We start from the raw sequence: 24,771 nt of genomic DNA, 5'->3' as shown, positions 1-24,771 counted from the left end.
TCTCAACACACTATAGCAATGGATATTGTAATTTTGTTTTTTTCACACGCACGCACGCACGCGCACACGCGCACGCGCGCGCACACGCGCACGCGCACACGCACGCGCGCGCGCGCACATGCGCACGCGCACACGCGCACGCGCACACGCGCACGCGCACGCGCGCACGCGCACGCGCACGCGCACGCGCACACACACACACGCACACGCACACGCACACGCACACGCACACGCACACGCACACACACACACACACACACACACACACACACACACACACACACACACACACACACACACACACACACACACACACACACACACACACACACACACACACACACACACACACACACACACGGCCCCTCACCTGTCTCTGCTGTGTGGGCAGCGGCAGTCCCTTGGGGCTGAGAGGGGTGACCAGCAGGCGGTATCCGGTGATGTCACCGGTGGCCGGACTCCAGGTCAGTCTGAGGGAGCTGTGTCCCAACTCACTGACCTGTAGGTCTCTGGGTCCTACCACACGCACCTCTACTGGGAGGGGGGGGGTGGATTTTGACAGCAAATCTTGGTTAATTTTTTAGTCGACTAAATATATGATTTTACTAGACTAGGTTCGTTCCTGAAAATAGCCGATCTACAAGCCCACAACGCGTAACAGCAAGCCCACAAGCTTGTATATCTGCTATTTTCAGAGCGCAACACCCGAGCGTAAATAACTTGTCTCTTAGTTCTAACGTGTTATGCTGGAGTCTTTAGTCTTATAGTCATCGTAGCTTTAGTTTTAATTTAGCTTTCGTCAGTGGAAAAAAAGTACCCGACGTACATTTTCCCGCCATCGTTCTTAGTGGACAGAATGGACACTGACCTGGTTCCTGGGTCCTGACGGGCCGCGGGGGCTCTGAGGCGGTCACACATAGCCTCCTGGACAGCTTGGGCACCAGAGACCCCAGCAGGGAGAAGTCTGCGCCCAGCATCAGGTGCTCCTCGTAGGGCTCCGTCACCATGGTCCTCAGCTCAGATTCATCAGCCCCCCGGACACCTGAGCACAGCGGAACATGCATGCAGTGGTGGGGGAAAAGCACTCATGAGACAGAGAGGCGCAGAGCAAGTTCTGTCAGGAAGCTTTATCAGAGTACAGTACATAAAAAGCAGATACAATTCGTCGCCAAACCATAATAAATATATTGTTCATTTTATATTTAACTAGAAAAAGTGCCCCTCAGGGCACAGGTCTCCACCAGGGCAGGTCAGGTTGTGGCCTCCTGGTTCACGGCGCTATAATAGGCCAATGTGAAAAGGGTGTTCTTATGCCTTTGATGGCAATTGGATGAAGTGAGGCATTTTGTTCCAAAAATGTGTTGCAAAAATCCACCTGTTGGTGGCGCTATAACAGGCCAATGTGAAAAGGGTTGGATATATTCCTCAACCTAGTAGGAAAGTGCATGAAAGATTTCATGTAAATTGCACGCTTCGGCCTGGTGAAAACAATAAAAAAATATTTTTATCCATTCATGAGTTGCCCTGATAGAAATAATGTTTTAGTTAAGTAAAAGTATCAATGCTGCAATGTAGATATACTAGATATAAAATGTACTTGAGTAAAATACTAAAGTGTTTACATCAGTGGTCAGACTATAGCCCTTTCCCTAATTTATACTTAGTTGTGTGGCGATGTCACACACCGAAAAATAGGCCGATCTACAAGCTCACAGTGTGTGCTATTTCTGGGCTTGAAGCTTATGGTGAAAATGCCAAAAGTCATTCATAAAATTGCCACCCAAAATGGTGATGTCCTCACACGGATAGTAAATCATACTACCCTGTGTGAGCATCTGATGTGCGTGTGCGTGCGTGCAAAGTTGCAAACTCATTAAATACTGTAGCTACATTCCTGAGCAGCTAGTAAGATATACAGTACAGAGTGTACACTCTATAACGGAAATATACAAAAAACGTGAACGCAATCTGGAAGTTCATGTTGATATATAGCACACAAACGCACTCATTCTCCTCACACGTGCATGCGTGCGTGCGTGCGTGCGCACACACACGCACGCACGCACGCACGCACGCACACACACACACACACACACACACACACACACACACACACACACACACACACACACACACACACACACACACACACACACACACACACACACACACACACACACACACACACACACACACACACACACACACACACACACACACACACACACACACACACACACACACACACACACACACACACACACAGTGTCTCTCTCTCATATGCATAAATCCAATGAATATCTCATGAATTTCCAGACGTTGCCAAAACTTGCAGATAAGACATTCAGCAGCTTGGATAAAAAAAGAATTGCAAGCAAAAAAAGTCTTGTTGGAATGAATGGTAAATGAGTTGAGTTCCATCCATTCAGACCGGTGGAGGAAAGTAACAAAGTACATTTACTCAATTACGCTATACTGTACTTAAGTATAATTTTGAGGGACTTTACTTTACTGGAGTGTATCCAATTTCTAGTACTTTTACTTCTACTCCACTACATCTCAAAGACATATATTGTTCCAATATGATTATTTATTTGAAAGCTTTAGTTACTAAAGTTTTTCCAGTAACACTGCCGTTCATTCAGACGGCAGGGTCATCAATGTCCGTACTCCACACGGACAAATGTCTCCGTGGCAAATTTTAGACTTTTAGACTTTTACACACAATTACAATGTTTATCATAATACCCAATTACTGAATATCAAGTCTCCAGGTGTTCTTCAGAATATGTATGACACTGATTTTTATTAGCCAGGTGCAATCTGGCTGTACTGTCGATGTTGAGACTAGTGAGGACCTAGTCGACACTTTTCCATGACTGGCTGCCTCTAGCGCCTCTAAGCCAATGGGAGATAAAACCCATAGTCTGAACGCTGCACTCACGCTGCACTCACTCACTCACGGTGAACAGAGTGATGCCGTGTGTTCAGACTCACCCACGGTGAAAAGAGTGATGCTGTTTGTTCAGACTCACCAACGGCGAACAGAGTGATGCTGTTTGTTCAGACTCACCCACAGCGAACAGAGTGATGCTGTTTGTTCAGACTCACCCACAGCGAACAGAGTGATGCTGTTTGTTCAGACTCACCCACGGCGAACAGAGTGATACCGGCGTCTGCCACAGCCCTGGCGTCCACCTGATCGTCTGAGCGGCCCGGGGTGATCAATACAGCGATCTGCCGGGGGGAAGGACGAGTGTTAATAACGCTAAAGATGGTTCGTTTTGGAACAGGGGTTTTCAACCAGTGGTCCGAGGACCATCAGTGGTCCTTGAAGGGATTCCAGGTGGTCCTGCTGGTACATATGGATATGGTGTATGCTGGTGGTACACCATATCTCAGGAAGGAGATATGGTGTATACCAGCATACAATACGGTCAGACTAAAGAGGTCCTTTGTCCACCATTCGACATTGAGGCGTTGTATAATCTAGGCGGTGGACATTACTCTTGTCTTCATGTCTTGACTTTATGTATGTAATATTGTCTTGTTCTTTGTGTGTATATGTGTTCTGCATACTTGGCTGGTGGGTCGCAAGACACATTTCAGTGTGAACTGACAATGAAGTACTATATCATCATATCATTTCAGAGTTGGTGACCAAATGGACGCCTATAAATCTTTAACTCTTGAGAGTGTAAAATGAAACCAAATGGGTATGGGTCCATTTGGTTTCATTTTTCGTTCTCAAGAGTTAAATTATTGTTACACATGTCTACACAATTAGATAATATAGAAGAAGAATTGTTATTTTGATCAATGTTTGTCTGTTATGTCTCCTAATGGTACCAACATCAATACAGCATGGAATTGTGGACAAAATCTTATACAACAAAATATTCTTTAGTTTTGGTCTAAATGTCATCAAATGGTGGTCCGTGGCTCAAATGCTGAATAATGAATGGACCTTGATATGAAAAGGGTTGAAAACCATTGTTTTGGAAGATACACGATCCCTAATGGAGCCACTGACTAGAGGCAAAAAAACCCGGTAAATCATACAAATGGTCTTTTTTAAGAGTGACAAATCAGGATAAAATCGACTTTATTAGCTACCTTTCGATGTCCAAGCAACACATTCTCGCAGGATCTAGCCTCAGTAAACATTGGACTTTTCAGAGGGTGGCGCCCACTTAGGCTTATAGCCATTGTAGGATGAAAGTCCTATATTCCATGAATTGGAATATTGTGTGGCTTGTGATGATCGGGTCCAATATTTAGTTTGGTGACCATGGGGTAAAAGAATGATTCAGAAACTGTGTTCACGTTCACTCTTCCATTGGCATGAATAGACTCCAACCTGCTTCTGGTCTCCTGAAAAGGCGTCCGCCTATAGTCCTCGCAGATACGGGAAGTAAACCAGAGATGGCATGTCTTTCTCTTCTTCTTTTTGCCTTAGAAAATGCCCCAAATCGGTGCTTCTCAAAAGTGGGGCGCCCCAGCAACATCTTAACATTCTAACTTTTAGTATTTCTTTGGTAAATTAACACCCTATACTTGCTAATACTACAGCATCACACAAAAGCATCAAAAGTAGCAGATCTACAAGCTTAAAATGTGAAGCAACGATATACATAATTATCTCTTGTAGAGCAGAGAAATATTAACACTTGGATTTCAAAATATTTTGCCGTGAATACGTCAAAAACCAACCCAGTGGGCTTTTGACATGTTTTGTCTCATGGATCGTTTCACACATAGTTAATGCGGGGGATTATGCACATTATGGGACGTTACCGGTTCGATGGGAGTTCACCCTGCGATCAATGGAGTGGGACGCAGCGGAAGCATCAATATTCACTCAACATTCACAGCGCTGTCGCTGGGACTCTTAATGGATGCGCAATTCAATATGTATCCTTGATAATCTTCGTTCCACTGCCTACACAGGTCTCGCGCGCACGCACACACCACACACACCACACACACACACACACACACACACACACACACACACACACACACACACACACACACACACATTCACACCTGGGAGTATACAACCTTAAATAATATATTATCGCTGTCGGGGCAGAAACCTTGTCATTGTCATGCAGACATGGAGGTTTCCATTGTCATGCAGACATGGAGGTTTCATTGTCATGCAGACATGGAGGTTTCATTGTCATGCAGACATGGAGGTTTCATTGTCATGCAGACATGGAGGTTTCCATTGTCATGCAGACATGGAGGTTTCCATTGTCATGCAGACATGGAGGTTTCATTGTCATGCAGACATGGAGGTTTCCATTGTCATGCAGACATGGAGGTTTCATTGTCATGCAGACATGGAGGTTTCATTGTCATGCAGACATGGAGGTTTCATTGTCATGCAGACATGGAGGTTTCATTGTCATGCAGACATGGAGGTTTCATTGTCATGCAGACATGGAGGTTTCCATTGTCATGCAGACATGGAGGTTTCATTGTCATGCAGACATGGAGGTTTCATTGTCATGCAGACATGGAGGTTTCCATTGTCATGCAGACATGGAGGTTTCCATTGTCATGCAGACATGGAGGTTTCCATTGTCATGCAGACATGGAGGTTTCATTGTCATGCAGACATGGAGGTTTCCATTGTCATGCAGACATGGAGGTTTCCAGTCATTGTCATGCAGACATGGAGGTTTCATTGTCATGCAGACATGGAGGTTTCATTGTCATGCAGACATGGAGGTTTCCATTGTCATGCAGACATGGAGGTTTCATTGTCATGCAGACATGGAGGTTTCCATTGTCATGCAGACATGGAGGTTTCATTGTCATGCAGACATGGAGGTTTCCATTGTCATGCAGACATGGAGGTTTCATTGTCATGCAGACATGGAGGTTTCCAGTCATTGTCATGCAGACATGGAGGTTTCCATTGTCATGCAGACATGGAGGTTTCCATTGTCATGCAGACATGGAGGTTTCCATTGTCATGCAGACATGGAGGTTTCCATTGTCATGCAGACATGGAGGTTTCATTGTCATGCAGACATGGAGGTTTCCATTGTCATGCAGACATGGAGGTTTCATTGTCATGCAGACATGGAGGTTTCCAGTCATTGTCATGCAGACATGGAGGTTTCCATTGTCATGCAGACATGGAGGTTTCCATTGTCATGCAGACATGGAGGTTTCCATTGTCATGCAGACATGGAGGTTTCATTGTCATGCAGACATGGAGGTTTCATTGTCATGCAGACATGGAGGTTTTCATTGTCATGCAGACATGGAGGTTTCATTGTCATGCAGACATGGAGGTTTCCATTGTCATGCAGACATGGAGGTTTCCATTGTCATGCAGACATGGAGGTTTCATTGTCATGCAGACATGGAGGTTTTCATTGTCATGCAGACATGGAGGTTTCCATTGTCATGCAGACATGGAGGTTTCATTGTCATGCAGACATGGAGGTTTCCATTGTCATGCAGACATGGAGGTTTCCAGTCATGCAGACATGGAGGTTTCATTGTCATGCAGACATGGAGGTTTCATTGTCATGCAGACATGGAGGTTTCATTGTCATGCAGACATGGAGGTTTCATTGTCATGCAGACATGGAGGTTTCATTGTCATGCAGACATGGAGGTTTCCATTGTCATGCAGACATGGAGGTTTCATTGTCATGCAGACATGGAGGTTTCATTGTCATGCAGACATGGAGGTTTCCATTGTCATGCAGACATGGAGGTTTCCATTGTCATGCAGACATGGAGGTTTCATTGTCATGCAGACATGGAGGTTTCATTGTCATGCAGACATGGAGGTTTCATTGTCATGCAGACATGGAGGTTTCCATTGTCATGCAGACATGGAGGTTTCCATTGTCATGCAGACATGGAGGTTTCCATTGTCATGCAGACATGGAGGTTCCATTGTCATGCAGACATGGAGGTTTCCAGTCATGCAGACATGGAGGTTTCCATTGTCATGCAGACATGGAGGTTCCATTGTCATGCAGACATGGAGGTTTCCAGTCATGCAGACATGGAGGTTTCCAGTCACCAATTTCAGTCCTTTGGATTCCATAGAAGCCAGCATGTCTTCTATGGAAGCATGCGTCACTCTCCGAAAAGAGGTTAGCTATAAAGCGTACGTCACGTCTGCGATCTAATCAATGGCGGCGTCACCGCGGCGAGGTTATTGATTACGGAGAGACACCTCACCTCTGCGCGGGGTGTTGATGATGTGGACGGGTTTGTGCAGACCTTGCAGTTTGTGTGTGTGTGTGTGTGTGTGTGTGTGTGTGTGTGTGTGTGCTAGGCACAAATATGAGTTCATATATTGGTATGTTTCATCATCTACCAAAATGTATAAGCACTCTTCTGTTTCAACTGCCATGTTCATGAGCAATAATGATGTTGATGAAGACAGTATAGAGTATAAGTGACCATTTTGAAAGTGGCATGTACTTGACCACAGTCTGGAAGAGGCATTCCTTATCACGGTGCTTAAGTGCCAACTTCTTAAGGACGCTATTATACAGCATGGTTACAAATGTAAACAGCTTGTGTTTATATTTGGAAGCCTCAGGAATGTCCATTAGCTCTGCAGATTGCAGGAGTGCCCAATAAGCCAACAGCTGGTAAGGCATTGGCTAAATTCTGTTCAGTGGCTGTGATCATTGGTGCTCTAATTTGGAGGAGACGTATGCTTCCTGTATCCTGAAATACTCGTTGAGTTGAGATGTTAAATGTGTGTGTGCGTGTGTGAGTGCGCACCTTAGGTGTGTGGTCTCTGATGATGGCAGGACTGAAAACGTAATCAACCAGGAACTGCAGGGCGTCGCCTATCCTGCTGGCTCCGCCCTCATAGGGGAGGTCCCTGATGGCGGCGAGCACCTCGTCCAATGAGCTGTAGTCTGTCAGAGCGATCCTCATCCTGTAAACACAACACGGTCCGCAGACGTACAAGGTCACGAGTCAGGACGAGTCACATTTTCTAACCAACTGTAGATCTGCAATTGTTTTGTTCAAGAGTTGTTCAGTAGCTCTCACGCTTTCAAGATTCAAACACAAATGATGTCTTGTATCGGCAAATGTTTTAATAGCCAACGCTAACATAAAAAAAGTCACACACATGCTTTCCCAGTTTTAATGGGTTAAAGGTCAGGCAATTACGTAATGATCGTGACAGACGAGTAGACACGCGGCCTGCAGCCACCATCGGGGAAGGGGGGTCACCTCACCTGGGGATGTCTCCGTAGACGGTGACGCCGAAGCGGACGCCGTGCTCTCCCACCACGTTGTCCCGGAAGGACGAGACCACGGCCGAGACAAAGTCCTTGACGCTGGAGAAGCCGCTCTGCTCCACGCTCCACGACTCGTCCACCAGGAACACCACGTCAGCCTGCACCACCGTCCTGCATGCTGCAAACACAGCATACACAGATACACACATAGACACCTTCATATTTGACCTGGGAGACCCCCCACTCTGACCCCCCACTCTGACAAACAGCAGGCATACATTTAGTTTGACTCGGTTCCACAGATAGCCAAATCACAAGCTCACAACGCCTAATTTCACAATGTTTGCCTCTTGTGCCGGTGATATTTAACAATTTGGCTAATCTAGTGTGAAAAAGGGACGCACAGTTTGGAACCACTTGTTTAGACTCCAAGTCATTGTTTCTTATGTGGTGGGCTGGTGTCCAGGGTGGGGTAAATGGAACCTTACAGGTCTGTAACTATAAGAGTAGAGTAAATCCTGCCTAAAAATCTTGTTCTTTGAGTGTACAAATGGAACTAAATGGACCCTTGGTCCATATAGTGCACAACATACTCTAGCTGGAGTTCTCATTCAATGCTATCTTTGATCTCCAACACCTCAATGTCTCTAAAAACTAAGCTTCAGACCTCCCAAAACAAACAGACTACTTGGCCTAAAGCCCATGACCACTGGCTCACCGCAAGGGGGGGGGGGGGTTCCAGCAGGGGGGGCCTCACTCACCCACAGCTATAGAGGAAAAAGAAACCTGTTTCCTGCACTGGCCACGAGATGGCAGTATTGTTCCACTGCAGCATCAGGCTCCCTTCTATGAATGTTTAATGAGACACAAGTGAGGCGAGGAGACAGATCAACATTCTGGGCACTCCGGCAATAAAACTTTACTACAGCAATGAGGAATGCTTAGAATAATAAGATAAACACACCCAAAAGCACTGCTCGCTCTCTGTGTCTCTCTCCACCTCTCTCAAAAACCACAGGAAGGATGCAATCTGATGCTCGCTCATGAATATTACATATTATTAAATGTGGAGTCGGAAACACACTGGCAGGCGCGCAAGCACACACACACACGCACATGCACGTACACGCACACGCACACAATTATAAGCACTCAGACTGGCTCAGGCAAGCAGCAACACACTTTCGCTGTGTGTGTGTGTGTGTGTGTGTGTGTGTGTGTGTGTGTGTGTGTGCGTATGTCAGACCCTCTGTTTGTCTGTGTCTGTCTCTCTGTCCAACACATTCCTTCATTCATAATTCACATACTACAGACAATCTTGTGGATGCACGCGCACATGCACTCTCTCTCGCGCACGCACACACACACACACACACACACACACACACAAACTGCAAGGTCTGCACAAACCCGTCCACATCATCAACACCCTGCGCCGAGGTGAGGTGTCTCTCTGTAATCAATAACCTCGCCGCGTTGACGTCGCCATTGATTAGATCAGTGAATAAAAGATAGGACAGACAGCGCTGATTGTTCCGTTAAGACGATAACTCAGCTCCTATCTCCCGTCTCTCCTCCTATCGCATTCCTTTATACTTTCTCTCCTCCATTATCCCCCCCCCCCCTCCTCGCCTTATTGGCCGCGTTCCCAGAATGCAGCAGGGGGTGACATATGTCCACCGTGGTTCCCCATGGTGTCATAGCGACCCTGGCGTCCTGTGTCCAGTGTTGCCTGAGTCTTTGAGAGAAATAAACAACCGGCAGGTAAACAAGACCCAAATGAAGCCATGCCGACTATACAGGCCACATGATCACTTTTACTAGAATGACTTCAAATCCAGCCCAATATTGCGCTGGTCAGAGCAATGGTCACTGAGTTATGGCCATTTGAAGTGTTATAGAGTTGATCCACCCGGGCCGATAACACCCTCAAGAACTCCTACTCGGTATCGGAACCGGGCCCGATACTCTGACCCGAGTACCAAAACATCCAATTGACAGTTTGACACTAGGCTAAACGAACGCAACAGGAGCAAGTCTGACCCAACACTGCAGCAAATCGCCCAAAAAAGCCGATCTACAAGCATGAATGACAACTGACGTGAAGGCATGACAATGTCCATCTATTCATCCATCCATCTTCAACCACTTATCCGTAGTCGGGTCGCGGGGGCAACATCTCCACCAGAGAGATCTAGACCTCTCCGGAGCAACGTTAGTAACTGCCTCCTGGGGGATTCCGAGGCGTTCCAAGGCCTCGGGATCTGCCCCGGGGTCTCTTCCCAGTGGGACGTGCATCGAGGACCTCTAAGCAGATGCCCGAACCACCTAAGCTGGCTCCTTTCCAGGCGAAGAAGCAGCGACTCTACTCCGAATCTCTCTCGTGTGAAGTCCTGAACTTCTCACCCTATCTCTAAGGGAGATGCCACTCATGCCAGCCACCTGTCTTAATAATTTTTAATTCAGCCGCTTGTCTTCGCAACCTTATTCTTTCGGTCATGATCCACATGACCATAGGTGAGAGTATGAAGGAAGACTGCTGTAGTGCCCCATGTCTATGTTATTGGTGAAAAGAAAATGATCAAGCATGACCGATTATGATGCCTCTGTTAGTTGTTACGCAAGGACAAATTATATATGAAGATATATATAAAAGATATATAGATATATAAAATGTTCCTCTAAGCCCTTAACTCGGTCAACGACAGTGACTGTGACAATGTACAGCTGACCACGCTTGGGTCCTTTGGTAGCTTTTGTCACTGTAGTGTGAATGCAGCATAAGAGAGACACGAGCAGGGAAGACACACACAGAGACAGCAGTGAAAATAGCATCTCTGTCGGGTGGAAACTGAAAAAAAAATACATGATTCAAATTCAAACATAGTAAAAGTAGCAGATCAGCAAGCTCGAAATGGCACTTTGCTGATCTACTTTTGATGCTTTTTTTGTGTGATGCTGTATAGTATGATCAAGTAAGGCGTTAATTTACAAAAACGTTAAAATATGGAGATGAGACGGTTTCTGCCCGACAGATAGAATATGATCAGTTGGTCCAGAGTTTATCTAGGCTGGTATGTGATTGTGAGCACCATGCTGGAGAGGAGGATATGGAGACAGAACACATGCTGGGGGATTAGAGAAGGTCTCCTTCAAGGTTATCCACATGCAGTCTTGTCTTGCCGCACACAGTAAAGCTCTATATTTCCTTAATCATTGCTATAGAATAGAGTGTTCTCCCAGCTCTTTGATAACATAGAGCCTATATGACAGCAATTACTATGAAAACCTGCGTACGTCACACCTTGTGACCGTCGGCCACGCTCCATATATGGCCAGTACATAATTAATTCCATTATGTTGATCTGACCTCATCAAACCCTTAGATCTCCACTCTTCACATCTGAGGACACTGGACAGCAGGGCGCGTACCTTTTCAGGATTTATAGTTTAACTCCTGCTTCTTAATTGTGCCATATTAGGAAGCTCTGTTGTTTCAGCGCAACTTCGCCCTTTAGGGCGAGGTGGCTTCTCGCACTCAGGGCGTCTTACTGGTAAATAGTAAAATATGAACATCAGTGAGAGAGGACATTACAAATTACATTGTATATAAAAGCCCGATTAGTCTTCAAAGCTCAGAAAGAAGACCTCAACTTTTTTGCATGCATTTGCAAATTTAGCACAAAGCTGAATGAAGTTTCGCCAACTCACACACGTACACCGTAGTTTGAAATTATCATGGCCCCGAGCAGGAGAGCCATGGAAATATGATATGAATATCAACGACAGTGTTTTTTAAAAAGATCTTCGCCACCACCGCTATGGCGAGCGGCTATACAATGCCTCCGGCTACCGCTGTCCTTTCATAACTCTGCAACGATAACCTCATCCAACACTCTCTCTGCCAATCACGACGCAACTCATGTGTGATTGGCCTCCTGGTAACAACCAGCAACATCCCGAGGCTCAGTACCTTAGAGGTCACGTCTGTCTGTCTGTCTGTCTGTCTGTCTGTCTGTCTGTTTGACAAACAGACTGTGGTGGAAAGTAACTAAGTGCTAATGCTGTACTATGATCAAGTAGGACGTTAATTTACTAAAGAATAAACACACAAAAACGTAAAATAAAGTGCATTTGAATACCAAACTTTACATTGTGGCAGACAAGACAGACAGGCAGGCAGACAGGCAGACAGGCAGGCAGGCAGGCAGGCAGGCAGGCAGGCAGGCAGGCAGGCAGGCAGGCAGACAGGCAGACAGACAGACAGACAGACAGACAGACAGTGTACAAGAGGGCAGCAGATGGTTCAAATCCCTAGACCCAGGCTGTCTGCCTTGCTGAGAAGGCCTATTTAGCAGATGTACAAGCACACCGTTTGACATGTGGGTTTAATTCAGAATAATGGTATCGATGTCTGAGATAGAGAAACAAAAACAATCCATGCAACAACTTGTAAGACAGAGAAAGTCAGTCATGCTTATAGATCACACCACAATTCTTGGTAGACGCTCTGTGATTGACAGAGTTTTTACAACTATGCCTAACGTAACCTTAATTCTAACCTTAACCGTAGTATAAAACTATGCCTAACGCTAACCTTAATTCTAACCTTAACCGTATAGTAAAACTATGCCTGAACCTTAACTCAATTACCGCAGACATCTTCAGCCATTTAATACGGCAAAACTCTTGGTTTGAAAGCCATGAAACTGAGACACATGAAGTGAATAATTGCTATGTAACGGTGCTGTGATTGTTAATTCACCCAAAACATACATTTTGTAACTGGGAATCATATCGATTAGAGAAATGAGGTGCAAATCAAGCTTGTTTTCAGCCAATTATATTATCATTCTAAATTTTCATTTCTGAATATTTTTTTCTGGTTTATTTTCCATCACACCGCAACCGGAGTGTTGAGCACGTACAGAAGAGTTATATTATAAAAGGCGTCAAAAGACGAATTCGGTGAGTTTAATCCAACTTCAACCTTAGTAAAACTATGCCTAACACTAACGTCAGTAAAACTATGCATGAACTACCTGCCTGAACTCGGCCCCATCAGCAAAAAAAAAAGCATTTGCCTCTGGGGGCACTGCCCGCATCCACGGCCTGTTCACTCTCCTTCTGCCCACCTCTTCCGGTGGTGCATCGTTCTCATTCCTAAGCAACAAACTCTGTCTTGAGAGATTAACCTTAGTCAAATTAGACCTGCCAGGAAGCTAGTCAGACACAGGAAGGACAGGTCTATTGGTGGGACTTCCTAGAACTTTGGTGAAATCCAAAATTAGACCTTCGCTAAGTACCTCCCCAACCCGTTCTTGTCCAATAGGTGCGTAGCAACGGTTTCTAAGAGAGGAGACGTGGCAAGCTGGCTGACAGGAGTTTTCATGCAATGCACGGTAAGACTGCAGTGGTTAGTATTATTGCCTTTGTGGGTCAGCCGTGTAACTTTCCCGACAAGCTGTGTATGTGTTCAACAACACAGCCATGCAAAATAACATTGACAGCTAGGAGGTGACTAAAGCTTGCCCATTCAGTATTTGGATGGGCATTGGACAATCACTTTTGAGGTGGGGTTTAGGAAGGGCTAATTCTGTATCAGTGGGTGGGTGGGTGAGTGAGTGAGTGAGTGGGTGGGCAGCAGGCGAGCCAGCCAGCCAGCCAGCCGGTCAGTCAGTGAGTGGGTGAGAGGGTGGGCGGCTGGCCAGCCAGCCAGCCAGCCAGTCAGTGAGTAAGTGAGCCAGTGAGTGAGTGACATGTTGGTGTCATCAATACCTTCAGCCTGTGCAGTTACGCTGCCATGGGAGAGAGAAAAGGAAAGCAAAAAAATCCAAACGCAAGAATGATCCATACTCCTCATCCCCTTTTTCTCCTCTCCTCTCCAACCTGCTCCAATCTCCTTCCTTAGTTCCACTTCACCGTCATCAATTCCAAGTCTTCATTTTCTGTATCTAGAAGAAAGCACAAGAGAAGCCACCGTCGGTGTCAGTTGGAGAAAAATACAACCTGTGTTCCCAATGGATCCAGACTCCACTTGCATCACAAGCTCTTATATGTTAGCGACCACAGAAGTGAACATTTCAAGCCTGTTTTATCAACTTTTCTGTAAACTGGTGGGTCAACCTGAACAACCAATTATGTCAATTTGAAGCGATGATTCCGTGCTTACATAAAAATGTAAAAATCCAATGACTTAGTGTGTCAAGTTTGGTCACATTGATTTTTTTTTTACATTTTGAGAAAATAGACAGTTTTACATTTGAGGGACCCTCTCTTCCTTGTAGTGCCCATTCTTCTTGTATGTCTTAGAAGTCCAAGAATAAATCAGGTAAAAAAAAAAGGTCATGTATAAACAAACCTAAAAAACAACATTAATTTACACAACAACTGATAGTGCTTTCAAACAAGCCTATGAAGCCATCTATGATATGTATTCAATAGTGGTGGGGTTCCCTGCTTGAAACGCTGAAGAACCCAAAACACACACATTCAGTCAAATGTCCCCCAAAAGCAATGACAGTTTGTCCTCCAGATTCAGCCTTGTACCCTGCAGGGCCAGGAATCAGGATGAATGCTATATGGGCTAAATCCTCAGAGGCACATCCTGGCTTCCCTGGCTCCCCCCCCCCCCCCCCCCGGAGAGCCCCTGACAGCCTGAGAACACCCACTGCATGGGGGAAGAAGGTGATTACCGGTATCTACGGCTAGTGTGGTTCTGCTGTAGATGGAACTTCATCATGTCAAGGACCCTCGAATTGATGTACTGCATTTGGCCGTCCTCTTACAACAAGCCTGTGTGTCCTCTCTCCAGTCCTGAGCGCATGGATGCAGCATTCACCATGGAGAAAGAAGCACAAATGCACCCCTCTCCATGCCGTACCCGAGGGCAGCATTCAGGAGAACCGCCTCCTCTAAACTCTCGTGAACTTTCAAAGCAGCGCTTTATGTTTAAAATTGCCCTCTGTGTGAGCAACACGTCGTGAGCTCGTAGGTCGGCTATTTTGGGAAATTTCAGCCACAAACATTCTCTCGTCCCTGATGTACACGTGTGCACACACACACACACACACACACACACACACACACACACACACACGTGAGTGTGCATGTGATCAAGTATTCAAAAAGCATAGCACCATGTCGAATCTGCAATAACACACCATGTGTGTTCAAGCTTAGCTTCCACCTGCTCCAGTGTGTGTGTGTGTGTGTGTGTGTGTGTGTGTGTGTACACGTGTGTGCCTAAGACACTTGGCATCATAGCAAATTTGCATCACCAGCAGCAGGCAGTGTGTCCATTCCATGTGTGTCCATTTCTTATGTGGAAGTGTTTTTCAGGTACACATACATGTATGTGTGTGTCTGTGCGTTCCTCCTTCCCCTGCTGCTAGTAGTCTCACACACACACACACACACACACACACACACACACACACACACACACACACACGGTTTGTAATTTTCCTGAAAGCAAACATTGCACAGCAGGGCGACTGATATTAGATCAGTGATGATGCTGAAGGGTGACTGATCTACTTCTCTTTGTCGGAATGTTTTTCCTCATGTTGGAAACCTTTAATATAGTAGTCTTTATTGTCCCCACAGGGATATTCACAATATTCTGTTGGAACAGTTTGTTCCAACAGAATAACCCAACCATGGAGAACAGAACACAACAACACAAAATACATCAGTGTTTAATGCCACAATGGCTGAGGGGACAAGAACCACTTCAAGGTTCTGTATCCTTGTCCAGATGGCCTTATGCTTCATATCAGAGTGTTGGTGTGGGAAGTCTGACAATCTTGGACCGCAATACGGGTAATACTGAATAATGCTTATGAGGGGCAACCCTTATGTGGATTACGTTCCTTGCATGTCTATATGCAGACGGTTGTGATGTGAGATTGTGACAGTTCTCAGATCAGTGATGCTCAGACATTCTGATATCAAGCAGCGATCAGAAAGCAACAGTGACGGATGAAGTACTGACATTTCAATACCAATACTCTATTGTATAAATACTCTGTTACAAGTACAAGTTCGGTGTTCAAAATTCACTTAAAAGTACCAAAAGTACTAATAATGCAGAACGTCCCATTTCGGGAGTTTGTCATGTATATATACTGTACAAAAAAATGAAAATAGCATATTATCTACAATCCACTGTCACCCTGATGTCCCATTCTTTAGTTACTGGCAGTTAAATAATAGCTTGTTTCCACCAAGATTCCAAGATTAGTTTAAATCACGTTATTTCCGGTAGGCTACTCTTCTTTGTAAGGCCTAGGATCACTCACAGGTTGCAGAACAGCACCCTCTATCGTAAACACTGAAAACCAGATGACGTACACACTGTCTGTTTGTTGGATTGAAATCACGAATACATGCGATAATGACAGTCAATGAGTTGCACGTAAGTGCTGACATTTTTACCATTGAGCTATAATAGGGCATGTCTGCTTGCTTTAGGGGATAATTTCAATCTTGACCATCATAATCAGGTCAAAACGCGAGTCAGATCCTGTGTCTATAGGTGAGTCATTGTAAGGCCCATGACACCATCTAAATGTCTCAACAGAAGAGCATGGAAATACAATACAACCAACCCAATTATATAAGTTACATTGTATTTACATACAGACAAAATTACATTAAATTCATTATAAAAAAAGCTTTAACCAAAAAATATGACTTGCCCTCCATTTAAACATATGTGGCCTACTTGCAGTGTACAAAATAAATGCGGGCTATGATGAGGCTTCTGTAAAAGGTATAGGACCACATTTTGCTACCTCGTCCGTGACAGCCGAACGAGTCTAAAAACAATATGCACGGCCAGTTAAACTGTCCGGAAGCCTGGACAACAAGTGCTGATTCATGATGCATAGTGACATAAATTCCCAGGGCTTTGGATTAAGCCGTGACTCTATCCTTTATGCTTGAAATGACCGTGGGAAGAGGCAGCATTATTATCAAAGTTCAGGTGTAAGGAATGGAAGCCCATAAAAATTCCTGCACCGTACCCCCCGGGCGGCTGGGGTTCCTTAGCAATTCAAGGAGGGAGTGGGGAGAGATATAAGTTAAAGAGAGGGAGACTAGTTCAGCCCTTCACCACATTCGAAACCGAGAGAGAGAGAGAGAGAGAGAGAGAGAGAGAGAGAGAGAGAGAGAGAGAGAGAGAGAGAGAGAGAGAATTCCAAAGATATAAGCCTCAAGGCTACAGGTCTTTTGACTGTGTGTAATGTACTCATTGTATGGAGTGAGAGTACAATACCTAAGGACATGTAAGTAATGTATAGATGCAACCTGCATGAAGGCCATCTTACAGTGTGTGTGTGTGTGTGTGTGTGTGTGTGTGTGTGTGTGTGTGTGTGTGTGTGTGTGTGTGTGTGTGTGTGTGTGTGTGTGCGAGTGTGTGTGTGTGTGCGCGCGCGCATGCGTGTGTTACCTGTGCCTGCTTGTGTCGCCATAAAATGATTCTAGCATTGTCCCATAGCAATTATTCATTTGTTGCTGTCGTGCAGAAACCCGCTATACGCATTGTGACGAGTTTGGAGCTTGTAGATTCCACTGCACAGCAACGATTTCCACAATACAGTAGATAGGCTATTAAAAACATCCCAATGGCATCAAATCAAACAGAAACGTCTGCAGGTGGTTCTGATCACCACCAGCTGGTTGTTTGGAAACGGGAACCGGACCGGGCTGGACCAGTGTTGTCAGATTTTACGAGATAAAAAAGCAACCAGGTCTATGAAAACAAGCCCAAAAGAAGAGACTGAGCCGTTGACTGAACCTATACCGTTGGATATTTGAAAATAGCCGATTGACCAGCTTGTAGTGCAAAATGTGGGATATTTTTGGAACATTTTTACAACACAAATCTGTACAGGGGGTCCCATGGCACAAATTATAATTTCAGATAAACACACATCAATTTGGGGGTCCTTGACATGAAACAGTTTGAGAACCACCAGCAAGCCCAAATAAGCAAACAAGCCCAAATAAGCAACTACAGTACACTTCAGAAACTAGCCCACATAAGCAACTACACTTTAGAAACAAGCCCCCAAAAAACTACCAATATTTACAAGTGACTTTACAGAAAAACAAGCCCAATGTTGCTTAAAATTAGCAGACATGGCAACACTCAACTGGACTGGCTTAAGGCCCCCATCCCATCCCGTAACTCCCCGCACATGGAAGTGATGGGCGCTGGCCAGGATTTTACGATGCAGAACAGAGCAGCCAAAACCCAACCACACTCTCTCTCTCTCTCTCTCTCTCTCTCCCATTCACATACCAGTAGCACCTGAGATATGTCTGTGCATGCTCACTGTACTGCACAGTATGCGCATGCTGCTCGTTACTGGGCACGACACATTTCAAACGAGAGCCAACTGTTAGACACACTGGCCGGCGTTCAACTCCTGACTACCTGCAGTGTGTACTGAGAGAGAGAGAGAGAGAGAGAGAGAGAGAGAGAGACAGAAAGTTGTGGAAATGTCAAGGGGATCCAGAGATACAATACCAAAGCATAGATAAAAAACAAAGCAAAACACAAGAACACAGAATAGACAAACAGGACAAATCAGAAAAACATCTAATTGCACTTATTGCAGGTTGCCATGGAAATCAATTGGCTGAGGCAGAGGATGGAAATTGCACAGGTATGGGGACTTAGGCTCATTAGGCCCACTGGCAACAGATGTAGATACTGTTGGAGCAGTAGAGTAAAACCTGTGAGCAATGTCGAAGTTGATGCTAAGTGTAAGGCTCCATAAATGGTTTGAGGTATTGTGGATAGTTAAAGTAAATGCATTTTAAAATGAACTGTACGCAGTGCTGCTGTCGTCTCACTGAGGGAGAAGGCAAGTTAAGGGTTTCATACATGATGCAATGATGAGTCATGTATGGACAGCCAAGAATAAATCTGCATAAGCGGTTGTAGAAGAATGGAGTGGAAGGTTATTTTTAGGTGCAGTCTGGAAAACAACATCAGCATAGTCCATGATGGGTAGTATAAGTTGGAGAACCAGTTTCTTTTTGACTGTAAATGTGAAGCATTTTCTGTTACAGAAGAGAACACCAGCACTATAGTTAATTTTCCCGAAAGCTGAACACGCTGATTGATGCTCCATGGTGATGTCAGTAGAGTAAAGCTGATAACATGATGTGTGGCTTTTCTGCTTGTAGGATACATACATGTCTCGTTGTAACCACACTGGGCAGCTCCCAGGTGTCAAATTTTGGGCGTGAGCGTGCGTTCATGTAAAGGGGAAACTTACCACGAGAAAAGGGTATTTAATAAGCCATGAGGTGAGGCTATATCCATTGTCAAGTAAGTGTCCACCTGAGTCCTGCTCTTTGACCAAGACCACAGTCAGTATCATCCCAACAGAAAGGGGAGGTTTCTCTGCTACAACATCATTCTGAACAACATAAACATGTCTGTCAGATCTGCAGACAACTTTATTCCAAATTTCCCTCAGTCAGACTACAAGGGTGCAACCTGTACTATCGTCCTGACCAGGAGTCAATAGTTCTCTATCGTAGAGGTTCCCAAACCACATGATTTGGGGAGTGAAGTGACAATTTAAGGACTTTTTAATACCTAAAAGAAAATAAATAGACATCATCAAAAGAAATGGCCAAATTGTCAATTCATGAAAATAAAGGAGGCAGAAATTGTGAAAATAGCCGCTCCACAAGCCTGTAGATCTACTATAATTACGTGTGGAACCGAGTCAAACTAAATGTAATGTCTCAACTCCATTTCATGTGACCACTGCGCTCTGACTGTAGGTGCGCTACCTGTTCAAAACAATGTCCTACCATTCCAAGTGCTTATCAGGGATGGGGGGTACCCACTACCCAGTTCAAATATGATTGTTTTGAAAAGGTTGAGAACCACTGCTCTATTAGCCTGGGTTCCAGCTTGATCCGCTGCGAATCAGGCTGGAACCCATGAGGCTGCTACTGCTCTATGGTACATGTTCACCTCTGTGAGGAACAGGAATGCCTTATTCAATAGTGCACCTCTCAGGGTCCCTCCAGACATCAGCATCTATAGGGCCAGACTGAGTACCCGCTCATCTCATCTCATCTCAAAAAGACATTGAGGTTGCCCTCATTTGCAGTGTCGTCGAGATACATCAGATAACAGTATAATGTCATTGTCATGTCAATATCCACATCGATGATGAAACAAAATAAAACAGTGGAGTCCTGGATGAGGAGGACATTCAGTGTACCTCATTCTGTGAGGAAGACGGAGGTCTGCATGAGTTCATTACCGTCCTGACTCAGAGAGGATTAAAGCAGAGAGAACGCAAACACAAGAGTCATCCTCTCCCAACTACTTCAATTCAAATAATCTCCGTCTCTCTTCCTCAAACGCACGCACATGCGTGCACACGCAAGCACGGACGCACACACACACACACACCTCATGCCCTACAAGTCCAACTGCATGTCAGCTATTTCTGCATAATGGCATTTTCCACCTCACCACATCAGGGGATAATCCCCATAGGTGGGAAATTGGTAGCAGCGAAAAAGGCACAGCACTATGACACCTCACATACTGTACCTCATCATCGTTGTCGGGCAGAAACCTCTTATCTACATATTCGAACTTTTACAGTTATTTTTGTATATTTTTTATTAAAGCCCTACATCAAGAATAGCTGATCTGCAAGCTTAAAACACGGCACAAAGTGACGTGTTTTGAGCTTTTTGAATTTGAATTCTGAAAAGACTAACAGTTTTGGACATATGAGATTTCCACCCGACAGAGACGATTATGCAGAGTTGAGATGTAACTCCCAGTATAATACATATCTGATATGCATGCACAGTTTGTGCACACAAGCGAGCGAGCGAGCGAGCGAGCACACGCGCACACACACACACACACACACACACACACACACACACACACACACACACACACACACACACACACACACACACACACACACACACACACACACACACACACACACACACACACACACACACACAGCTGTCTTTTGTATCAATTCTCGATACCCAGCCAAGCGGCAAAGACATGTCCACGCACGGAGCTAGAAACATCCACTGTGCATAACTCCAGAACTCCTAACCAAACACTCTTAACATTCATCAATACAGTGTATGTGTCATATCTATCTATCCATCTATACATGCACCATGTCTCTGTCTGTCTGTGTGTAATCCATGTAACTCGAGAACTATTCGCTCCACCGACTGATCGAAATTTGACACACGTGTGCCACACCACCCAAGGTGCAGTGCCCGGTGTCGAGTCAGTCGGACCCACGGTTGTCCAGAACCGCCTCAAAAAGGCCTCTGAACGGGCTCTGGACAGGGCCCCTGCCCATGGTCCATATATGGAGCTTGGCTGTTCTGACCTCACAACACTCCAGCTAGAAGGTCCAGAACTCCATTTATGGGCATAAAAATAAATTCGACACGGGCCCACATTCGACACGGGCCCACAGGCACTGTCTCCTAGTGATAATAATGTCATATAGCTGTAGAAAAGCATGCATTCAGATAAAAAGGCATGGGATTTCTGTAAAAAACATGATCAATGCCATGGATTAATGTTCGGTGCATCTTTGGACAGCAGAAGAGTGATCATTTAAAAATAACATTATGCACCACAATGAAGGCTGCCAATTGTAGAACACCTGAGCAGTGAGCGTGTGAATGACCCAAATCTAAACAGAATACACTATGTAAGCATCTGTCCACATACCAATACATTAGAGACATATATATATTTTCTTTTCCTGGGGCACGGTGACGGTAGTGCTGTCGCCCCACAGCTAGAAGGTCCAGGGTTCAATTCCCCCTGAGAACGCTGTGGGCGTGTTCTCTCCTCCGCGTCATCAGAAAGGGCCTTTCTGTGTGGAGTTTACATACACTCTCCCCGTGGAGGTATCCACACAAAACACATGCAGTAATCCTGGTCTCTAAACTATCTCCCCCTGGCCAGCCGGGGCACCTGATGGAGGGGAAAGGAACTGGTCAGAATAACGTGTTCCTTCCACGTGCTACGTCCGGCCGGGGAAACTCGCAGCTTGGACTCCTCATGCATAGAAGGAAGCATGAGGTCAGATTACATACACCCAAAGTGAGTTTGAAACATAAACGGTCACAAACGGTCTCATTCAATGTTCACAGACTCTTCAGATAACGCACCATCCTGTAGATCAGAGGTTCTCAGACATGTTTGGCTCAGGTCAGGTCACCCCTGTAAATAACTTGGTCATGCCCTGAATGAATTTGCTACTTTATAGCAGCTCACATTTATGTCGTATATGGTAACTAAGTAAATCTGTGAAAACTTGAAAATAATGATATTAATTTACATTATGACAGATTGAAAATAACTTGAACACCAACATCCCGGCTATTGGATCATGCATTTTTGGTAAGGAGGTTTGGTTTGGACCGTCTTACCAAGTAGTGTTTAAGTGATTATAATGACGTCATATGGCTTCTGCACTCCTGGACTTGTGTCACAGCAGCCTACCCACTTTGAGAAACCCTCAGATAGAGTAAACGCTGGTGTGGAGATACCTCCCCCAAGACGTAAGTTAAGAGTTAAGACCATGCGGCATGCGCCATGTGGCGCAAAGTCCCAAGCGCTCCTCTTCAATGGGAATCAGTAACACACAGTTGAACCACATAAAAACAAATCACAGTCTGCTCCAAATAAATATAGGGTTACATGAAACAGGTGCAGTCACTAAGAAGCACCCTAAATGTCTCTATGGAGACCATTCAAACCAGCTTCAGAGAGTCCTGAAGTTTGTTCCATTCGTTTGGAGCACAATGAAAGCAGCCTTTCCTTGTTCATACCTGGAATGATGTAGCTAATGTGTCGACTGTTGGTTCTAAAAGCGAGGACATAGATACTAAGGAAGCTTACCACACAAGGCCTTATAAATAAAACAAATACAAAGTGACTCTACAAACTGCGAAAGATGGCCAAACCACAGACTGACGGCTTCCTTAAAATATTTACCCCTACTAAATTGTCGCACACGTGGCTAACCCAGCTTAGAGTATATATTAATAGAGACGGCACCCGGAGGAAACACTGAGGCGAAATGGACATAGTGGTCGAATTTGGTATTGCAGCGCTTGGCCCAATCAATCCCAGAATGCACTCTGTTCCTACCCGGAAGGAGGACTGAAATCGCCTCATTAAGTTGATTTTGAAGTGGATGGGAGGAGATATCGGGTGCCGTCTCTATATATATCTTTTTTTCTATTAATATATACTCTAAGGGCTAACCACATAAACCTCGAGATCCAAGTTGGTTAATATATACTTGGATCTGGATTTTGTTTCTGTCTACACCAAATCTAGATATATTTGGCAAAAATAGCAGATCTATAGATAAATAATCTGCTATTCTGCCATTTTTTGGCTAATGTATTCCCCCCAATATGTGGTGGTTAAAAGTCTATGGATCACACAAAGTCTTAACATTGTTCAATGGTGGGTCCACTCACTGTAGGTCTCGCATAAGCATGCTTCTCCATGGCCCCTTTTCCAGCATCTTGGACTTTACTATATAAATGGACTTGACAACTTGTGCCATGGACTTCAAACTGCATTAATAATGCACATTGTATACATGCAAAACAGCTGGAAAGAAATAAACTGAACTGAACAAGTTCAACAACCAGTGCGTATTACACACGTGGGACGTAATGAATGAATGAATGAATTAGGTCAAATGTAATGGAATGATAACTTTCTCTCTTACCTCTCTCTGATGAACTCAAACACCGTTATATCTTCCCAGTGAGTCAGATGGTTGTCACGATTGCCAAGTTGAGATCCAGCCAGGTAGTGTCCACCACAAAAGCAAAAAGAAAGTTCCAATCTAAGTTTGCCAAGAAAAAAAAAGAGAGAGAGAAAAAAAAGAAGAAACTGTAATAGTCCAAAATGTATGTTGTATTCCTCCAGAGGTGGTTAAAGTGAATATATTCAGTGCATTTGCGGACTGTGAGCGCATGTGTGTGTGCAAGCATATGGAGGAGAGAGAGAGACACAGACAGACAGACAGAGAGAGAGTGAGAGTGAGGAAGAGACAGGAGATGTGTGCAGATGGGATTGAGAAAAGGTGAATGACAAGCAGAATGGGCTGTGTTGTAACACTGGAAACAAGAAAGTTAGACGAAGGAATTCAAGGGGTGCATGAACCTGATGCTATCTGCTGACAGAGAGAGAGATAGAGAGATTTAATCTTTATTTTTTAAACTATTAAACAATCATACATTGTTTACAATGAACCCAATAGATTATTTAAAATGTTGTTGAAAATGTATCCACCTACCTAACAGAACAAATTGCATTGTTATAATAACATCATTTTATTATGAATTCATCAATAGGATACTGCCTTAAAGAATCTGTAATACATCCATACTCTTGCTTTTGCCAATGACATGAAAATTGGGGAGAGTCAAACAGATAGACAGACACAGTAAGAGT

At 44.7% G+C, this 24,771-nt stretch overlaps 1 protein-coding gene across 1 annotated transcript in view; it reads right to left on the bottom strand.

The window, feature by feature from the left end:
- The window catches only part of col7a1l (collagen type VII alpha 1-like), a 40,375-nt gene extending 16,082 nt beyond the window's left edge, over positions 1–24,293 (bottom strand). Inside the window, 7 exon segments of the mRNA XM_080757846.1 lie at positions 371–531; positions 869–1,042; positions 3,150–3,237; positions 7,774–7,933; positions 8,241–8,421; positions 14,022–14,191; positions 24,041–24,293. Coding sequence (XP_080613972.1) covers positions 371–531; positions 869–1,042; positions 3,150–3,237; positions 7,774–7,933; positions 8,241–8,421; positions 14,022–14,106 — 849 coding nt within the window. The 5' untranslated portion in view covers positions 14,107–14,191; positions 24,041–24,293.
- Between the last annotated feature and the right edge of the window lie 478 nt (positions 24,294–24,771).

The sequence above is a fragment of the Protomyctophum bolini genome (genome assembly GCF_963924005.1).
Source record: "Protomyctophum bolini genome assembly, chromosome: 23".
Classification (NCBI taxonomy): domain Eukaryota; kingdom Metazoa; phylum Chordata; class Actinopteri; order Myctophiformes; family Myctophidae; genus Protomyctophum; species Protomyctophum bolini.
Note: the sequence above shows the minus strand (reverse complement) of the source record. Positions and strands in the feature narration are given on the sequence as shown.